Source organism: Phragmites australis, chromosome 7 (genome assembly GCF_958298935.1).
Source record: "Phragmites australis chromosome 7, lpPhrAust1.1, whole genome shotgun sequence".
Taxonomy (NCBI): Eukaryota; Viridiplantae; Streptophyta; class Magnoliopsida; order Poales; family Poaceae; genus Phragmites; species Phragmites australis.
The window spans coordinates 35,414,561-35,431,698 of record NC_084927.1 but is presented as its reverse complement, the minus strand read 5'-3'; the positions used below and the strand labels follow the sequence as shown (position 1 = coordinate 35,431,698).

General features: G+C 46.4%; 1 protein-coding gene across 3 annotated transcripts; it reads right to left on the bottom strand.

Moving 5' to 3' along the window:
- Positions 1-11,927: 11,927 nt before the first annotated feature.
- LOC133925055 (organic cation/carnitine transporter 4) lies at positions 11,928-16,840 on the bottom strand. 3 transcript variants are annotated; one of them, XR_009910893.1, is made up of 4 exons: positions 16,333-16,840; positions 12,846-13,680; positions 12,367-12,741; positions 11,928-12,278 (listed from the first exon to the last, which is right to left on the bottom strand). XR_009910893.1 is itself a non-coding variant. In XM_062370872.1 (3 exons), the coding sequence occupies exons 1-3, from the start codon at positions 16,715-16,717 to the stop codon at positions 12,423-12,425; spliced, it is 1,539 nt and encodes a 512-aa protein (XP_062226856.1). In that variant the 5' UTR covers positions 16,718-16,840; the 3' UTR covers positions 12,257-12,422. The 3 variants fall into 3 exon arrangements, 1 of the variants encoding a protein (XP_062226856.1); XR_009910892.1 differs by having other exon boundaries at positions 11,928-12,196; XM_062370872.1 differs by having other exon boundaries at positions 12,257-12,741.
- Positions 16,841-17,138: the final 298 nt, after the last annotated feature.

The following is a 17,138-nucleotide window of genomic DNA, read 5'->3' as shown; positions in this document are numbered from 1 at the left end:
GCCTTAGTGACGTCCAGCGCTAATACCTTCACGACCCTTTGGGTTGTAGAGAAAATGTAGGAAAACGTTAGAAATAAGAATTTTTTTGCGTTCCTTATTTGTTTTGTTCACAGGAATAGGCATAAAGTAATAACACAGGCAATGTCGCTCGATTTCACAGAAAAAGTAAAAAAAAAATTGACTCCGAGTTTTTTTTCTCTTGTCGTCACGTAGGATCATGACAGATTCTTATATTTTTTCCGCGTCCATCCAAATACCAACTTAAAAAAAAAATCTTCTATTTTTATCCTTTATTTTTCATCCATCATGCTATCCTATTCGGGTGTTTTAATCATACACTCCAAATGAGCCCTTATCTGGTACTCCTATAGGATTTGATAAATGTTAGCTTCCAGGGCTAAAACTCGTACGCCATTAGGAACAGTTCCCCGGGAGGGAGCAGCCGGGGGTGGAGGCTCCTGCTATGAACGAGTGAGGCCCCAATGGCCCAATCCTTCTCTTTTTCGAAAGGGAACGCCCAGCTGCTCATGTTTTTGGTGCCCGCGATGTCTGCAGGAACAAAATTCATGAGGCATCATCGTGGCACGACCCCTCCTCTTTTCGCTTCCGAGATGCCAAGACCTAGGCGCACAATTCTTGTCCTTGTCGAACGACGAGACGTACTGTAACACTGTTTTAAGACTATCTCTAATCATATTCTTTTTATTTCGTTTTTTATTTCTTTTTCATTCTCATTCCTTTTATTTTATCTCATCTCCAACAGCTTTCTTTCAAAATAAATCGCAAAAAGAAATAAAAGAAAATACTATCATAAAAAAAATAACCTTGAAAATCCCTTCATAACGGGAACCGTGAATGAAAATTATTGAAACGCTGAAGTGAACAAAAATCTCTTCACGATAAAAGTTTTGTCCGCGACGGAAATCCCTTAAGTAGTCTAATGTTTTTTCTCTTCTGCTTAAACAAGTAGTCTTGTAATAAAAGCCTGTTAGGCATGCGAGCTTCGTCTCATATCGTGTTTATACATTAATATAACTTAACTAGTAAATTTTAAAATCTATAACTATTTACACTGTTGTAACATACAACTATATTTTTAAAGTATATTTTATAAAACTATAACTACTTTGACTATTAATAATAAAAACCTATAATTTTTTATCTGATTCCACTTATTAGCCACACATATGTCGTATAGTTTGATTCTACATGTATGCTACACATATGCTAAAAAGTTGATGTTTTTATTGTTAATAAGAATTGAAGTAATTATAGTTTTGTGAAATAGACTTAAAAAAGTTAGAGTTATATATATTAAAATTGTATAAATAGTTATGGTTTTATGAAATTTACCTTAAAATAATTATATATTTATTTTTAGCCTATAATATAAACCAGATGAATCACTTAGAACCCTCGGTATAACCTTTGACTTTATAAATTTTTAGTGCTAAAAATATTTAGTTCCAAAATTTCTTTGAGCAAAAACTCGACCTCTAATTATCGCTAATTCAGAAGCAGTGGTGTCCACACACGTGACCAGACTTTACCACTATCTCCCACAACTACTCCTACAACAAACAATAGCAGGTGATAAAACTAATAAACCAGGAATCATATAGGCAGGCGTCAGAACTAAAAGGATGGGCACACAAAAATATTGTGTCATATCTGTATAGCATTAGTGTTAGCAATGTAATGTTCATCTTCAACAACCTGATGACCGCACTACCGAGAGTAGAAGGGAGAGAGGGGGGAGATGGATGGGTTCATACCTGAGACTCCAGTGGTTGGAGTAGGGTTGCTAGAACCCGCCATCTCTGCTTCGTCGGTGGAGCTCTGCGCTAGGGCAGTGACGGTCGGGGCAGAAGGGCTCGCCGGCGTCCGACGATGATGACGTAGGCGCACGTAGTCCAGGGCGTGACGCAGAGGGCCAGGTGGAGCTTCCCGTCGGCACAGCGCCCTCTCCTCTAGATCGGTTAGGGTTTAGGTGTCGGTGGGGTGACTAGCGGCGCGGTGAACCTCGTGCCGAGCGCCCCGGCCCCCACCTCTTTTTATAGCGCTGGCGACGGGGGCCCACCAGCCAAAATGGGCTGGACGCCCCCGATCAGGGCGCGGGTCAAGGTTCTAATTAAGTCGTTGGGCTTAATTAGTGAGAGATCAGTCTAACATTCTCCCCCTTGATCTCACTCTACACTTTTACTTTTAAACTTTTACTTTTATCCCATTCCATCACAGATAGTTGCATAGAGCATACTTCATCGTCACGGTCAATCGCCGATAGATTTGGTAGCTACAAGCACGTCTCTGTTTTGAAACAGATTCTTTGACTTTTGGGCCCTAGTAGTCCAGGAATCACAGGCTATCCCTTAACCCCATGCCGGCTACATGTTCCTTGAACACGTTGGGTGGTAAGCCTTTCGTTAGCGGATCCGCGAGCATCCTTGCTGTACTTATATGCTCGAGACTTATGATTTGATCCCGGACTTTATCCTTCACAACGTAATACTTTATGTCAATGTGTTTGGCAGCACCACTTGACTTATTGTTGTGAGCGTACTGTACTGCCGGATAATTATCGCAGTATAACTTTAGTGGTCTATAGATGTCGTCAACCACCTTTAAACCGGGTACGAACTTCTTTAGCCAGTTCACCTGCCCCGTTGCCTCGTAACATGCTACAAACTCGGCATACATTGTGGACGATGTAGTGACGGTTTGTTTGGAGCTTTTCCATGATATTGCTCCTCCTGCGAGAGTAAACACGTACCCTGACGTGGACTTTCTATCATCTCCCGCATAATCAGAATCCGAGTACCCTACTATGTGCAAGGAATCTGATTTTCTGTACGTTAGCATGAGGCCTTTTGTGCCTTGCAAATAACGCAAGACCTTCTTTACCAATTTCCAGTGTTCTGGTCCTGGATTACTTTGAAATCTGCCAAGTAACCCGGTGACAAAAACTATGTCAGGGCGTGTACAAACTTGCGCATACTGTAAGCTCCCGACAGCTGAAGCATATGGTACCACTTTCATTTGATCGATCTCGTATTGATTCTTTGGGCATTGAAAATCCCCATATCTATCGCCCTTGACTATGGGTGCAGGTGAGGCACTACACTTATGCATACTGAACTTTTTCAAGACCTTTTCTATGTATGCCTTTTGTGACAGTCCTAATACCCCTTTGCTTCTATCTCGGTGTATCTCAATTCCCAGAACATATGTAGCTTCACCGAGATCTTTCATATCAAAGTTCGAGGACAAGAACTTCTTTGTTTCTTTCATTAGGCTGACATCACTACTCGCAAGCAAGATGTCATCCACATATAAGATCAGAAAGATATACTTTCCACTTTTAAACTTTGAATATACACAATTGTCCTCTATATTTTCTTTGAACCCAAACTGTCTTATTGTCTTATCAAACTTCAAGTACCACTGCCTTGAAGCCTGTTTCAACCCATAAATGGATTTCTTTAAGCGGCATCCCAGACGTTCTTTTCCTTTTACGACAAAGCCTTTCGGTTGTGCCATATAGACACTCTCGTCTAAATCCCCGTTAAGGAATGCTGTCTTTACATCCATTTGATGCAAGTCTAAATCATAGTGGGCTACCAGCGCCATTATGATTCTGAAGGAATCTTTACATGAGACTGGAGAAAAGGTCTCATTGTAATCAATCCCTTCTCTTTGCGTAAAGCCTTTTGCCACAAGTCGCGCTTTATACTTTTCTATATTCCCTTGGGAGTCATATTTTATTTTGTAGACCCATTTGCAGCCCACTGTTTTGGCTCCTTTAGGAATTACCTCTAAGTCCCAAACCTCGTTGGCACTCATTGATCTTATCTCATCTTCCATGGCCTCAAGCCACTTGGATGAGTGTTCGCTTCTCATGGCTTCTTCAAACGAGGTAGGATCACCTTCCATTTGAAACTCTTCGATGTTATACACTTTATAATCGTCAGGGATAGCTGATCTTCTCACTCTTTGAGACCTTCTAGGAGCCTCCACATTTGGAACATTTTCAAGTTGAGGCTGTTGTTGCTCCCCATGATCTGTGGCAATAGCTTCCATGGGTTCCTGAAGCACAGGTTCCACATCTTCATTCGTTGTTGCCACAGGAGGGACAACCACAGGTGCTTGCATCACAGTGTCTTCCACTGTCGGTGCAGCTACAACGGGTAGTGAGAAGAATGGCTCATGAGTCAACGGAGTGGGCACATATTCCCGCTTCTCCTCAAGGTCAAACTCTCGAGCTACCACGCTCCCCCTCATCATCTCATCTTCTAGGAAGATTGCGTGTCTCGTTTCCACAAACTTTGTATGTCTATCAGGGCAGTAGAAACGATAACCTTTCGATCTTTCAGGATAGCCAATGAAATGGTAACTAACTGTTTTGGGATCTAGCTTCCCAATGTTTGGGTTAAACACCTTGGCCTCAGCTGGGCTCCCCCACACACGTAAATGCTTTAGTGAGGGTACTCTCCCTGTCCACAACTCATACGGTGTCTTGGGCACCGATTTACTTGGTACTCTATTGAGAATATGGATTGCTGTCTTTAATGCTTCTATCCATAGACCCAATGGTAGGGATGAGTAACTCATCATACTACGCACCATATCCATCAGGGTACGGTTACGCCTTTCAGCTACTCCATTTTGCTGAGGCTCGCCCGGTGTCGAATACTGGGCTACTATTCCATTTTCTTGTAAGAACCTTGCAAAAGGTCCAGGAATCTGTCCATACGGGGTATGACGACCGTAGTACTCCCCTCCACGGTCAGATCTGACTATCTTAATCTTTAAACTGTGTTGGTTCTCAACTTCTGCTTTGAATATCTTAAATTTATCCAATGCTTCTGTTCTTTCTTTAATTGGATAAATATAGCCAAAACGGGAGTAATCATCTGTGAATGTTATGAACGAGTCAAAACCATCCACACTTTTCACAGGAAATGGACCACATATGTCTGTGTGGATTATTTCTAATATTCCCGTGCTTCGTTTGGCATTTTTCTTAATTTTCTTTACATATTTTCCTTTTATGCAATCTCTGCATTGCTCTAAGTCTGCGAACTCTAATGGAGGAAGAATATCATTCTTTACTAGTCTCTCTATTCTCCCCCTCGAAATATGGACTAAACGACAGTGCCATAATTTCGACGACGCATCTTGAGTTCGCTTTCGTTTTCTGTTTACATCCGCAGACGAGGATACGTTTTCACTATCACATATAACATTTACTTCATCACGTAGTGATAACAAATATAACTCATTTTGTAAGATAGCAATCCCAACACATGCATTATTGAATGTTATCTTACATTTGCCATTTCCAAAATGGCAATCATATCCATCATTGTCCAAACATGAAACACTAATCAAATTCCTCTGTAAAGAGGGAACATAAAGCACATCTCTAAGAATTAATGTGAATCCATCAGCAAGCTCCAGAGGAAGGTCGCCAACGGCTTCAACATCTGCTTGGACTCCATTTGCGACTTTAACGTGTCTTTCGCTTCTTTGCGTAGTCCTCGTCGAACGGAATCCCTGTAATAAGTTTGCAACATGAACAGTTGCTCCTGAGTCAATCCACCATGTAGATTTCGAATAACTCACATACAGGATTTCATTTATGAACGTAATAATGTTCTCACCTTTCTTTGCCATTATCATTTTCAAGAATTCGGGACAGTCTTTCTTGTAATGCCCCGTTTTCTTGCAATGAAGACACTGATCTTTCTCCACTGTGAATTTCTTTTGTTGATGCTGCATGGGGCCTTTGCCCTTGCCCTTTGGAGAGTTAGCATCGAAATTCTTTTTCTTGTTATTCTCTTTCACATAGTTGATGGAACCACCATGTGAAGCTTTTATCCTTTCCTCTTCTTGCACACACATAGCAATGAGCTTCTCTAAATCCCACTTCTCGGGCTGTATGTTGTAGTTCACAACAAATGTATCAAACTCTTTTAGCAAAGAAGCAAAAATCAAATGGATAAGGAACTCATCCTTTAGAGCCAGATCCATTGGTTTGAGCTTGGATGCCAAGTTGCTCATCCTCAGTATGTGCTCTCTTATGCCACTGCCTCCACCTGAGTATCTTTCTGTTACCAGCTGCTTTATCAGCTGGGTAGCATAAGTCTTTGAAGAGCCAGTAAACTGACTCTTTATTCTGTTCAGGTACTCAGTGACAGTGTCACACTCTGGGATCGAACCCACAATAGCAGGCTCAATCGTGTTCTTTATCACTGCCAAACATTTCTTGTTGGCAGTGACCCACTTCCTATGCTCAAGGTCATAGGCCATCTTTTGGGATTGACAATCCCTATCTCTGGTTGCCCAAGCGGCATCAGCCTCGTTTGTCTCCCTCACCGGTGCCACAAGATCTGTAGGACACGGTGTGGTGACTACCCAATCAACCTCAGCCAAGATGAAGGCTAGGTCGATCTTCTTTTTCCATTCTGAATAGTTGTCACCTTTCAGAGTTGGAATCTCATTGATACAACCCATCAAGTTGTACCCTCCTGAAAATACAATTCAAATAATATGAGAACATGAAATGACACCACAATTGCATGCCTTGATTGCAACGTTGGTTAAAATCAAAACATACAACTGTTCCCTGCGCTAATTCTATATCACCGTTGGGCAGAAATAGAATTAATACATGAGATTATACATTAATATTATTATAATATTGCTATTAATCAACGTTGGTCAGAATAATAACAAAATTATAATAATAATCATCATTTTCATTTCCAGAATTAAATTCTCCCGTTGGTTTGAATTTAATAATGAAAATACGCAACGGAAAACAATTTTAAATACTTTATACTATTTTTCCAGAATTATTTCTAGACTTTATAATTTTCTGGGCAAAATTATCGTTGGATAATTTTTTTTTGCATAAAAATCACACCAATATTTCAATTTAAATACTTTCTGGAAAATGCTAAACAGTATAGATACTTTTATACTGTTGAAAACGCCATTTCGGCCTTGACAGCCCATCCATTTCACTTTCGGCCCGGCCGGAGATTTGGCCCTCTTGCGGCCCGCGGTGGACGCGCCCACGACGATCGACGCGCGCCCAGGCCGCAACCTGGGCCTGGGTCGCCAATTCGGCCCGTCAGCGCGCCCCCGCGCCCGCCCGCGTCGATCTCAGCCATTCATTTGGATCGGACGGCGCAGCGGCGATCTCGGCCGAACAAAACCCGACGTCGCCGCGCCCCTCGCCCTAACCCTAACCCATTCGATCTCCTCTCTCTCTCGCGAGACCGAGCGGCGACACGGTGGCGACCGAGGCGATCCGCGGCGACCGGCGCCGGAGAGGAGAGACGGTGCCACCGCGAGGCTCCTCGTCGGCGTGCGCGCTCCCCTAGGGGTGAGCGCGCCCCGGTCGAGTGGCTTCACGGTGGTGCCTGACCCCTTGAGCCCGCGGAGGAGGCGCTCGGGGCTCGGCTCTGTGCCGCACGCCGTCGAGCGGCGGTGCGAGTACTCTGCCGCCCACGGCGGTGATCTACGGCCAGAAGAGGTGAGACATCCCCCCCCTTCTAGTCGAAGATGAACTGTTAGGGTTAGGGTTTGGTTGTGGGCTCTGATACCATTGTTAGCAATGTGATGTTCATCTTCAACAACCTGATGACCGCACTACCGAGAGTAGAAGGGAGAGAGGGGGGAGATGGATGGGTTCATACCTGAGACTCCAGTGGTTGGAGTAGGGTTGCTAGAACCCGCCATCTCTGCTTCGTCGGTGGAGCTCTGCGCTAGGGCAGCGACGGTCGGGGCAGAAGGGCTCGCCGGCGTCCGACAATGGTGACGTAGGCGCACGTAGTCCAGGGCGTGACGCAGAGGGCCAGGTGGAGCTTCCTGTCGGCACAGCGCCCTCTCCTCTAGATCGGTTAGGGTTTAGGTGTCGGTGGGGTGACTAGCGGCGCGGTGAACCTCGTGCCGAGCGCCCCGGCCCCCACCTCTTTTTATAGCGCTGGCGACGGGGGCCCACCAGCCAAAATGGGCTGGACGCCCCCGATCAGGGCGCGGGTCAAGGTTATAATTAAGCCGTTGGGCTTAATTAGTGAGAGATCAGTCTAACAATTAGTACTCCTTTCATTTTGAAATATAGAGCATATTAAAATTTAGAAAAATCAAACTTTATAAATTATGATTAACAATTAGTTAAATTATATACATGTTTAGTGTAAAAAAGTTATATCAATAGATTCATATTTTATTAATATTTTAATATGATATGTATTTTATAGCAATTGATAATATATTGTAAGAGAAATTAATGATCAAACCATATTTATAATAACATTTTAAAATCCTAATATGTCCTTAAAAAAGAAATGGAGGGAGAACAATACTCTGGTGCAATGCAATGGTCGAGGCATGTGGATCCCATGTTTTTGCACAATGACTAATGGGGTCCCTGCCCTTTAGAGCCGCGGTAACAGTGACGTCAGCCATAATAACGCCACCTGCTTCTCTAGCATTGTCCTGGAAAAGTGGAAAGGGAAAAAAGTTTGTGAGTTTGGACACATCCTTTAGCCCTAGTCCAAAACCTTTCGAAAGCTACGAGTGCGAGGAGTACTCTTTCTGATTCAGTCACTGTATCTATTGGTCAGTAATCCAAAACATTTGAAATTTTAAAACCGTACCGTTGGTGTACGCTCAGCCTGTACCGACAAAGATTAGACTCGCAGTGATTTTAATTTTGTTTTACATTTTTTTTCTTCACAGATGAGAAGATTAAAATTTACAAAATTTCATCAAAACCTTAATTCTATAATTTTTGTCTTTTTTTATTAGTCTACGTGACAGTAAAAAAAATTCTATAATTAAATTTTTTATTTCCCTCTAAAGTTTTCAAAATTCACGAAAATTCGTAGAAATTTTAACCCCTACGTACTTCACAACAGATTAACAGCTGCTAAATGTTTTGTACCCTGTACTCGTGTATGGGTAGTACTTAGTAGTATAGTACCCAGCGCGTTCATTATTTTGATACGTACCTTGTTACTGGTGCTGCCGTGCATACAAGGCACGGTAGTCTCCATTGAAACAGTCTGAAACGCTGCGTGTTGGATCGAGTAATTTCGTCTGCCGGAGATGCAGCACGCAGCAGCTCTGTCAAGACTGTCACGGTAGTGGAATGGGCGTGCATGAAATGAATGGCTGCCGAATCGACGTGACCCGCCCTGGAGTCACTTGTCGCTTGCGCTCGTCGCCGTACCCGTTCCAGTACTGCGTGTGCGTGCTCGCGCTACAGCGACGTGCGGAGATATTTCTCGCACTGCCCATGCGTCCTTTTAGTGTACCGGCAGTAGAAACTTTCACGCGTAAATAATTGAATAGTAAATGTATGTTCTTAAACTGTGTGACCGCACGTTTTTACATCACTGGTGTGTAGCGTGTTTATGGACGTGAATGTGGTGTGTAGCTTGAGTGTGTATGCATCCTATTTGTGCTTAACAAATGCACTTACTCGCTTCATTTCAGCAGCACTACCGTTGTTTTGATGCGGTTTATTAAGTACGTTTACATCAGTGGTGAGTATAACAGAGACGCCGGGAATGCGAACGTGACGACGGATGTAGCCATTGGCAGCTTCTTCTTCCTTTCCCGAGCCAGTGAATGGCGATGATGTGTGGCGAGATGATTGCTCAGGGCCGGCCTGTGCCCGTGGGCGAAGCCATTCGATTGGGCGTGCAAAACATGATTCGCCTCGGCGCCTCGTGTCACATCGGATCGTGCGCCCACGGCAATGGCATGCATTGGCCATGGCATTGGGGAGCGAAAGAGCTCAGGCGGCCAGGAAGCGCAGGATACCAAACGCCAGGGGCGGATGCAACGGGGGCCAGGGGAAGGAGCCCTTACCCTGAAATAGTTGAGAGCCCTTCAAGTTATCTTTATAATTTTTAGATATAAAATAGGAGGAAGAAGATAGTGAAAAAAAGGAAGAAGAAAAGAAAAAAAAAAGGTAAAAAGAAGAAGTTGAGCCTTTTAAATTTTGATTCTAGACTCGTCACTGCCAGCCGCAGCAGGAAGAGACAGTTGTGTGGGCGAGGATTGAATCGAAGGGAGCAGTTTACTGCTGGCGTCCATGTCAGCTGTGCAGGTGTGAGATTTGAAATAGCACGAGATTTGCTTGGATCCTGAATAGTGAGAATAATACCCGAGTTTTTGCATGATTAATTGGCTTGCACGGGCGAAAGGATAGCCGGTGAATTCAGAGCAGCCATCAATTTGGAGCTACTTGGCACTCTGTTTCTTAGGCGGATGATGCTCAATTTACTATCCGGTTGTGGTCATCTTACGGCGGTGAATGAACAAGCTCACTTACGTCTCCAATCGACCAGGACTATTCGATTGAGCTAACCGTGCAGTAAGCTCACTCACCACACGAGACTCGCGGCCCCGTCCCCGTGGGGCGTAGCCCGATGGCAAGGACCATTGGCCGATTGGCGACTCGTGAAGGAGCGGTTCCGGTAACAGTGCTAGTGTACTCGGTTTGCATGTGGATGCCGTCGCGTCATTGTCTCGGCGTGCCGGTGGCCTGCCCTGCATGCATTCATGCACGTAGGCCACGCCTGCCCGTCGGGATCAAGGGTGGCAACGGGCCGGGTTGCCCAGCGGGTTTCATACTCCGGAGCAGGTTTGGATGCAAAATTCGCCCTGCATGACTACTGGGTTGGGGTTCTGACTTCAATCGGGTTCAGGGTGAGGCTACATTTGCCCTGCGGGTGCCCCTCGGGCCCGAACCTGCCCTGTGCATGACAGGGCGGGTTTATGGGCTTTAAAGTCTGCTTAATCACAATTGTAATTATATTTTTATTTATTTTTTACTGTAAGTGAAAAATAGAGTAGCATGCACATTTTTATGTAAACTAATGAGATGTTAGATTGTATCCCTACGTGCTCTCACTCGGCGGAAGAAAAAATGTCACGTTGGCTTGGGAATCCCAGGGTCCAGAATCTTCTCTCATCTCTCCTTGCCTGCCTCCCTCCGCAGGGGTGGGTGTCCCAGTCGCCTTTGATCCCCCTTATCCCTAGGGTTCCCCGGCGTCTCTCTTGCCCAGTCGAGGATACCTTGTTGCTGCTTCTTGGTTTCTTCTTTCTAATTATTTTGTAGGTGATGTCTGGAGACCAAAGGTTCTCGGGAGGTTGGGTGATTGGACCAAGCCGGAGGTCGGTCTGCGTCGTTCTTGCCAACTATAGTTCGGAGGCTTGGTGCTGAAGGCTATGCTTCGTTTGGTTGGGGAAATGGATTTTATGCGAATGTTTGGTTTCTCGATTGGTTATGGGGAACATGAGGTGGGTGGTGGTTTGAATTTTGCTTTCCTTTGATTGATTTTGTGCTTAATTTGAGCCCTTGAGATTTTCTTGGGTGAAAAGGATTGAATTTTTGGGGTAAGGGAGTTGGTCTCCATCGCAGGACCTTGCTTGCTTGTAGGCTCTTCGGCATTAGCGCTGAGCTTCCCTGCCATAAGCTCTTTGCTTCGTTAAAGTTGGATTTTAGGGGAGAAATTTATTCCGTCCCCCTCGGGTCATCCACCATGACATCAAATCCACCAACAACCTGCAGGGGTTTCGGTTTTCTATCAGGTCTCGGGTCATAGGATGGACTTGCACCCGGTTAGATTTTTGGAACCGGATCAGGTTTCATGTTTTGGGTGGTTCTCGCTCCATCTGACCTCGACCGGACCTGTCGCCAATTTGGATCGGGCTGTTGGATTTGGATCGACTGCTGTGCATGCACAAAAGAACCCTGATAGTTGTTCTGTGCTGGGCTCACAAAAGATCAACCTAGAGGCCTGCTATGTTTTTATCGGCCCATGAAGGAAGCCATTGAGCAGTAGCTAGTAGTGAAGTAGTAAGTAGCAGCGGCATCAGGAGGAAAGCCATTGAGCAAGGAAAACTATCAAACAGGACACCTCTCGGTTGGGAACACAAAAATTCCACTAGCCCCTTGCGGATACACGTGTAGGTGAAAAAAAATTATAGGATGGAAAAAGAAATTAACAGACGATGGAGATAAGTCGTACGTACGTAAAGAGAGAGATACGTAGATGCATTTTCCCTCGGCACTCCTGCTCTTCGTCCTCCATGTCCGTGGTTCCGCTTCCGCTTCTACATTCAACCCTCCAGTATCTCAAAATCCTTCCTAAATTCACCGTGGACTCCTCACCTGCTTGCAACCAGTGAGGATTGTAGACTTGTTATTCGTTTCAGTCCGATCCCAGCTTCCTCGATGGAAAGAACATGCATATCTCGATTGGCAACACGAAAATAATCATTCGTAAGATCAGTAAGACTATGGAGATCTAGATTCTAGCGATCCAGCTTCGAGTAACTCACTTTCACAACGTGGACGCAACTTTCGCTACGTTCGCCTATCTCCTCTGAGTTCTATCTCACTTGAGAACGGTCTTCTCCCCTTCCTCCAGTCCGGCCATGGTATCATAGAAGGGTTTGTTCATCGTCTCCGGCAAGTAGATGACCAGCAGTCCGCCGACGATGCCTGACGCGCCGAACACCGCGAACGGCACCCTCTCGCCGAGCACCACCACCAGTGGCGCCACAATGGCCCCCATCTGCGCCGCCTGCGCCGTGCACCCCAGCGCCGCGTTCCGCACCACCGTCGGGAACAGCTCTGCTGTGTATATGAACAGCAGGTTGTACGTTGCCGCCATGCCGAAGATCCCCACCACGCCGCACGCCATCCTCACCACCCTGAAGTGCAAGCGCATGCATGTGCCCATTAGTGGCATGTCAGTTGACAAGGTAGGCCAGGACCTGGCAGGTCAGTGGAAGAATTTAACTGAAGGTTATCTCACCTCATGATGCCGACGCCGGGGATGAGACTTCCGGCGGTGCAGAAGATGCCACTGAGCAGCATCGTGCCAATGGCGAGCGGCTTCCGGCCAAAGTGGTCGAGGAGCAGAGCGGTGAGCAGGTAGGCGGGCATCTCGGCGAGCGAGTTGACGACGACACTGACGTACAGGTTGGTCTTGAGATTGACCACGTTCAGGCTGAGGCCGTAGTACACCACCGAGGTCAGGAGGTTGATGAACACCGAGAGCACGAGCCGGACACGCGTCGTCCGCGACCGGAACACGTCCACGATGGAGCCGGAGGATGACGACGACTCATCGACGTTCCTGCCTTCGTCGCCCTCGTCGTCGAGCTTGAGTGAGACGTCGTCGGGGACGTGCCTGCCGTTGGTGGATGCGATGGCGCGGACGACGCGCATGGCGTCGTCCACCCGCCGGCGCACGAGGTACCACCGCGGCGACTCGGAGACGAACGGCATGACGGCGAGCACGAAGACGAGGGACGGGAGCGAGGTGACGACGTAGAGCAGGCGCCAGGAGTGCTGGAAGAGCGCGGCGACCCCAGCGAGCGCGGCGATGCCACCGGAGAAGAAGTAGAAGGAGGACATGCCGGCGGCGCCGCGGCCGGAGGGCCCGATGGGCTCGGTGGCGAGGACGAAGGCGAGGACGCCGACGCTGCCGGTGCTGAATCCCGTGAGGAGGCGCAGCGCGGCGTAGGCCCAGTAGGTGGGGGCGAGCGCGGTGAGGAGGCCGAAGGCGGCGTTGAGGACGCAGACCGCCTGGAGCGAGGCCTTCCGGCCCAGGAACGAGTCCGAGAGGTGCCCGAACACGCCGGCGCCTGCCGAAAACACACACAGCCGCACCGTCACAATCACATCGCCTCACGTAGGTAGCGCGCGCGCGCGACGGCGCGATAGAGGAAAATATGAAGAAAAAAAGCGACCGATGAACCGTGCGACGTTGGGCCCCATCCAGCTCGAAAACTACCCCAACCAGCAGTCCAACTATGCGGCCCATTAATCAGTACTCACCAAAGGCCCGGTGGCCAACTGCTTTCGTCAGTTTGTGAGTTCCGAGACTACGGGAATTTTTTACTTATATATTTTTCCGAAATTAGCTAAAATACATTTTGAAATCTTATAGATCTACTTCCTTTTGTTGTAAATGTAGATCGTTTTAGCCCTTTCAACTATTCTTTAAATATAAATCATTCTCGAACTTATATGCATTTTATTATCTTTTGTTCCTATCTTGCTTTTGTTTAATAAATATTACCACTCTCACAAATAAATAAGTTATTTTTTTTAATACAGAATAAATAAAGAATAATAAAATTATTTGATCTATTTTCTTAATCTTTATACACAAATCTAAAACAATCTATATTTACAATCGAAGAAAATATATACTAACATATCCTCGTTGGACAGACTATGGATCTATATCGCTCGTCTAATGGTCAACAGATGTATAGATCTATAAATGTTAAAAATAAATGTATTTTTTTTGCATATTTCGGAAATAAAAATATATAAATAAAAAGATCGAGACTACGGCCGGCCAGTTGCCGGAACCGGACGGGGAAGCGATTGCTCACATCCCCACAGCTTAGTTGGCACGTGGCACGGCGGTGACAGCCACGTAGCTACCCTATGCTAGCCAATCTCCTCCACACGTACGTACGTGTCATTTCGCGCCACGCCGTCTCCGCCACCGCAGACAAATCAACCGTCTCTGAGAGGCCTGAAGAAGCAATGCCGGTTTCATTCCCTTTTTCCTTTCGAACCAAGGAATATCCTCTCAGTACCAATTTTTTGATCCTCCTGTTTTCTATAATATATAAAAGAAAGAAAAGAACATTGTGTGCATCCCCACCGTGCAGAATTGCAGGAACCGAGCTTCCCAGAAGACAGGAGAGGAGAGCAATGGTGTCATCGCCATCTTGAGCGACAAGTCGCTAGTTTAAATAGCAGAAACTAACACGGGATCGGAATGGTGTATTGGTGTGAAGCCAACATATTATAGACTAAGGTTCTGTTTGTCGCATCTTTAGGTTCAAAATCTACGTTAAATCTGAAGTTTGTATGATAAATAAAATAATTTAAATATTTATTTATTTTATCCAAAATAAAAATTAGTTAACTCAATCAAATACCTCTAATTCATCCACAGCTCCATATTCAATTCTAAAAAATTCAAGATTTAGATTTGTGTCAAACGGCCCCCAAGCCCCCGTTAGGCTGAGCTCCAGCTCGTAGTTTCATGTCAAAATTTAACTTTATTGATTAAGATAAGTTGTTCAACTCTTTATTTTTAGGTTAAAATTGAAACAAAATAGCTAAAACAATTCTTAACATATCCAGAACTTCAACTTCACTATTTTTTTTTTAATATAGAACATTTAGTTTCAAAAATTATTAGAGCTGTAGCTCTACCAAATAGAGCATAAGCCCGCTCTTTCAAATAGACGGATAACCAGGAGTCGCTACTGCCTTAATTTGATCTGTATGCATCTCCATTGTCCAGATTCTAATGTTAGTCCACAGGCACAGGGCAGCGGGATGCTTGGATCAGTCAAAAAGATTCCTAGGTATATCTTCTTTCAGCCAAAGCGGACATGCTAACGTCCTCGAAAAACAAACGCGGAGATGCTAGAAAATTACACAGTGGAATGGGACACTTACATGAGCCTAATCTGACCGTGGTTTGGACTTATTCTGAGGTAGATGGAGTCACAGATAATAGCAAAAAAAAAATATATTCTGAAATGCAATGCATCTCATACGCTACGGGACAGAAGAAAAAGACGCTGCTGAAAAAGAAGTCAAATAAAGACGCTGCACTCAAATAATACTCACTACTAGTACTGCATTAGCTCGGCTGCTAGTAGTGTTACTCCGCTGGCTACACACTAGTCGACAGGATGAAACAGGCACATGCATATGGCGTCTAGATAATCAGACGAATGAATCCTCGCAAGAAAAATACTGTAAAGATTGATGAAATGACAGGATAAGATGTGACGGGGCATGCATAGTTGTCGTCCTCTGAGCATGTGGGCTATATAAATAGCATTCTCTAGGTGTCGTATATGCAGATGGCCACCGTGCGTATTGTGCGAGGATTAGCAACCTGCTGACAAAGTGACAATGGCCACTAGCAACAGCCGATTCATCTCGTCCATCAAACACGCTCGATCGATGTGGCCATCGAAAGGGAAACAACGCTCGATCGATCGAGAGCCGGAGACGAATCGCGAGCTATTAAGCGGCAGACGAACACACCGGGGCCGCACAGCGCCGGCTAAAAGCGCACCACGAAATCTTGTCACGTCGCACTCTGCGACTCGTCGCTTGCTAATTCTAGCGTTCCCGAATATGATGGGACATCAATTCTGCTCGTGCATGCTAATCCAGCTCGAAGCCTCTAACCCAAAGCCTCTAATCAACGCGCGATGGGAATGGATCGGAGGATAGGATCGAGCACTGACCGATCATGCACCCGGCGAAGAAGACGGCCTGGACGAGCCCGACCTTGTACCGCTCCCCGCAGACGAGGCCCCACTCGGCGACCGTCGACGAGGAGGCGCCGTCGGCCCATTCCCACCCGGCCGCGGCGCCGGCGCAGCGGTCCCCGCACCGCCCGTCCCCCGCGGCGCACGCCATGGCCGGCTCACGGTCCGCGAAGATGATGACCATGGTGTGCAGCGCCTCCAGCGCCCACGCCGCGGACACCAGCACGAAGTGCTGCAGCTGCCACCGCCCGAACTCGCCCGCGTGCATCGCCAGCGCGTCGTCGATGCTCAAACGCCGCACCTTCTTCGTTTCGCCCCCGCCAACGGCGCCCCCGGCGGAGAGGAGCGGCTCCGTGGACATGGCGGCTTGTTGAACTGTGTCACTGGTTGGAGCTTGTGGCGCGGGGCGTGCGCCTCTCTCTCTCTCTCTCTTTCTCTCTCTCTCTCTCTCTCTGTGCGCGTGCGCGTGTTCTGGGTGACGGGTTACTCGCGCGGTATTATTTGTAAGCCGAGGCCGAGGCAGGCGTGCGTCTGCGCGCGGCACGGCTATTGACGGTGTGCTTTCGATAATGCATCCTGGTAACAGTTGTGATGGCAGTCATCCGCTTGAAAATTCCCGTACGTCGTATCTGGACGCGTTTGGTTTCTGCCTTGGACTCTTGTGTGCGCTTGCAGAGACTAACGATCTGCACCTACTGAAATGCACATTACCATTGGTGCAGCGACGGATTCCTAATAAAAAATAACTGGATATCTAATTTGTTAAGTTAGATGTTAGATGG

Excerpts from the sequence above, each read along its gene's own strand:
- LOC133925055 (XM_062370872.1), bottom strand. The coding sequence starts at position 16,717 with ATGTCCACGGAGCCGCTCCTCTCCGCCGGGGGCGCCGTTGGCGGGGGC. Across the intron at positions 13,681-16,332 it reads CTTCGCCGGGTGCATGATCG|GCGCCGGCGTGTTCGGGCAC; the intron begins GTCAGTGCTCGA and ends TGTTTTCGGCAG. Across the intron at positions 12,742-12,845 it reads CCCGGCGTCGGCATCATGAG|GGTGGTGAGGATGGCGTGCG; the intron begins GTGAGATAACCT and ends CTTGCACTTCAG.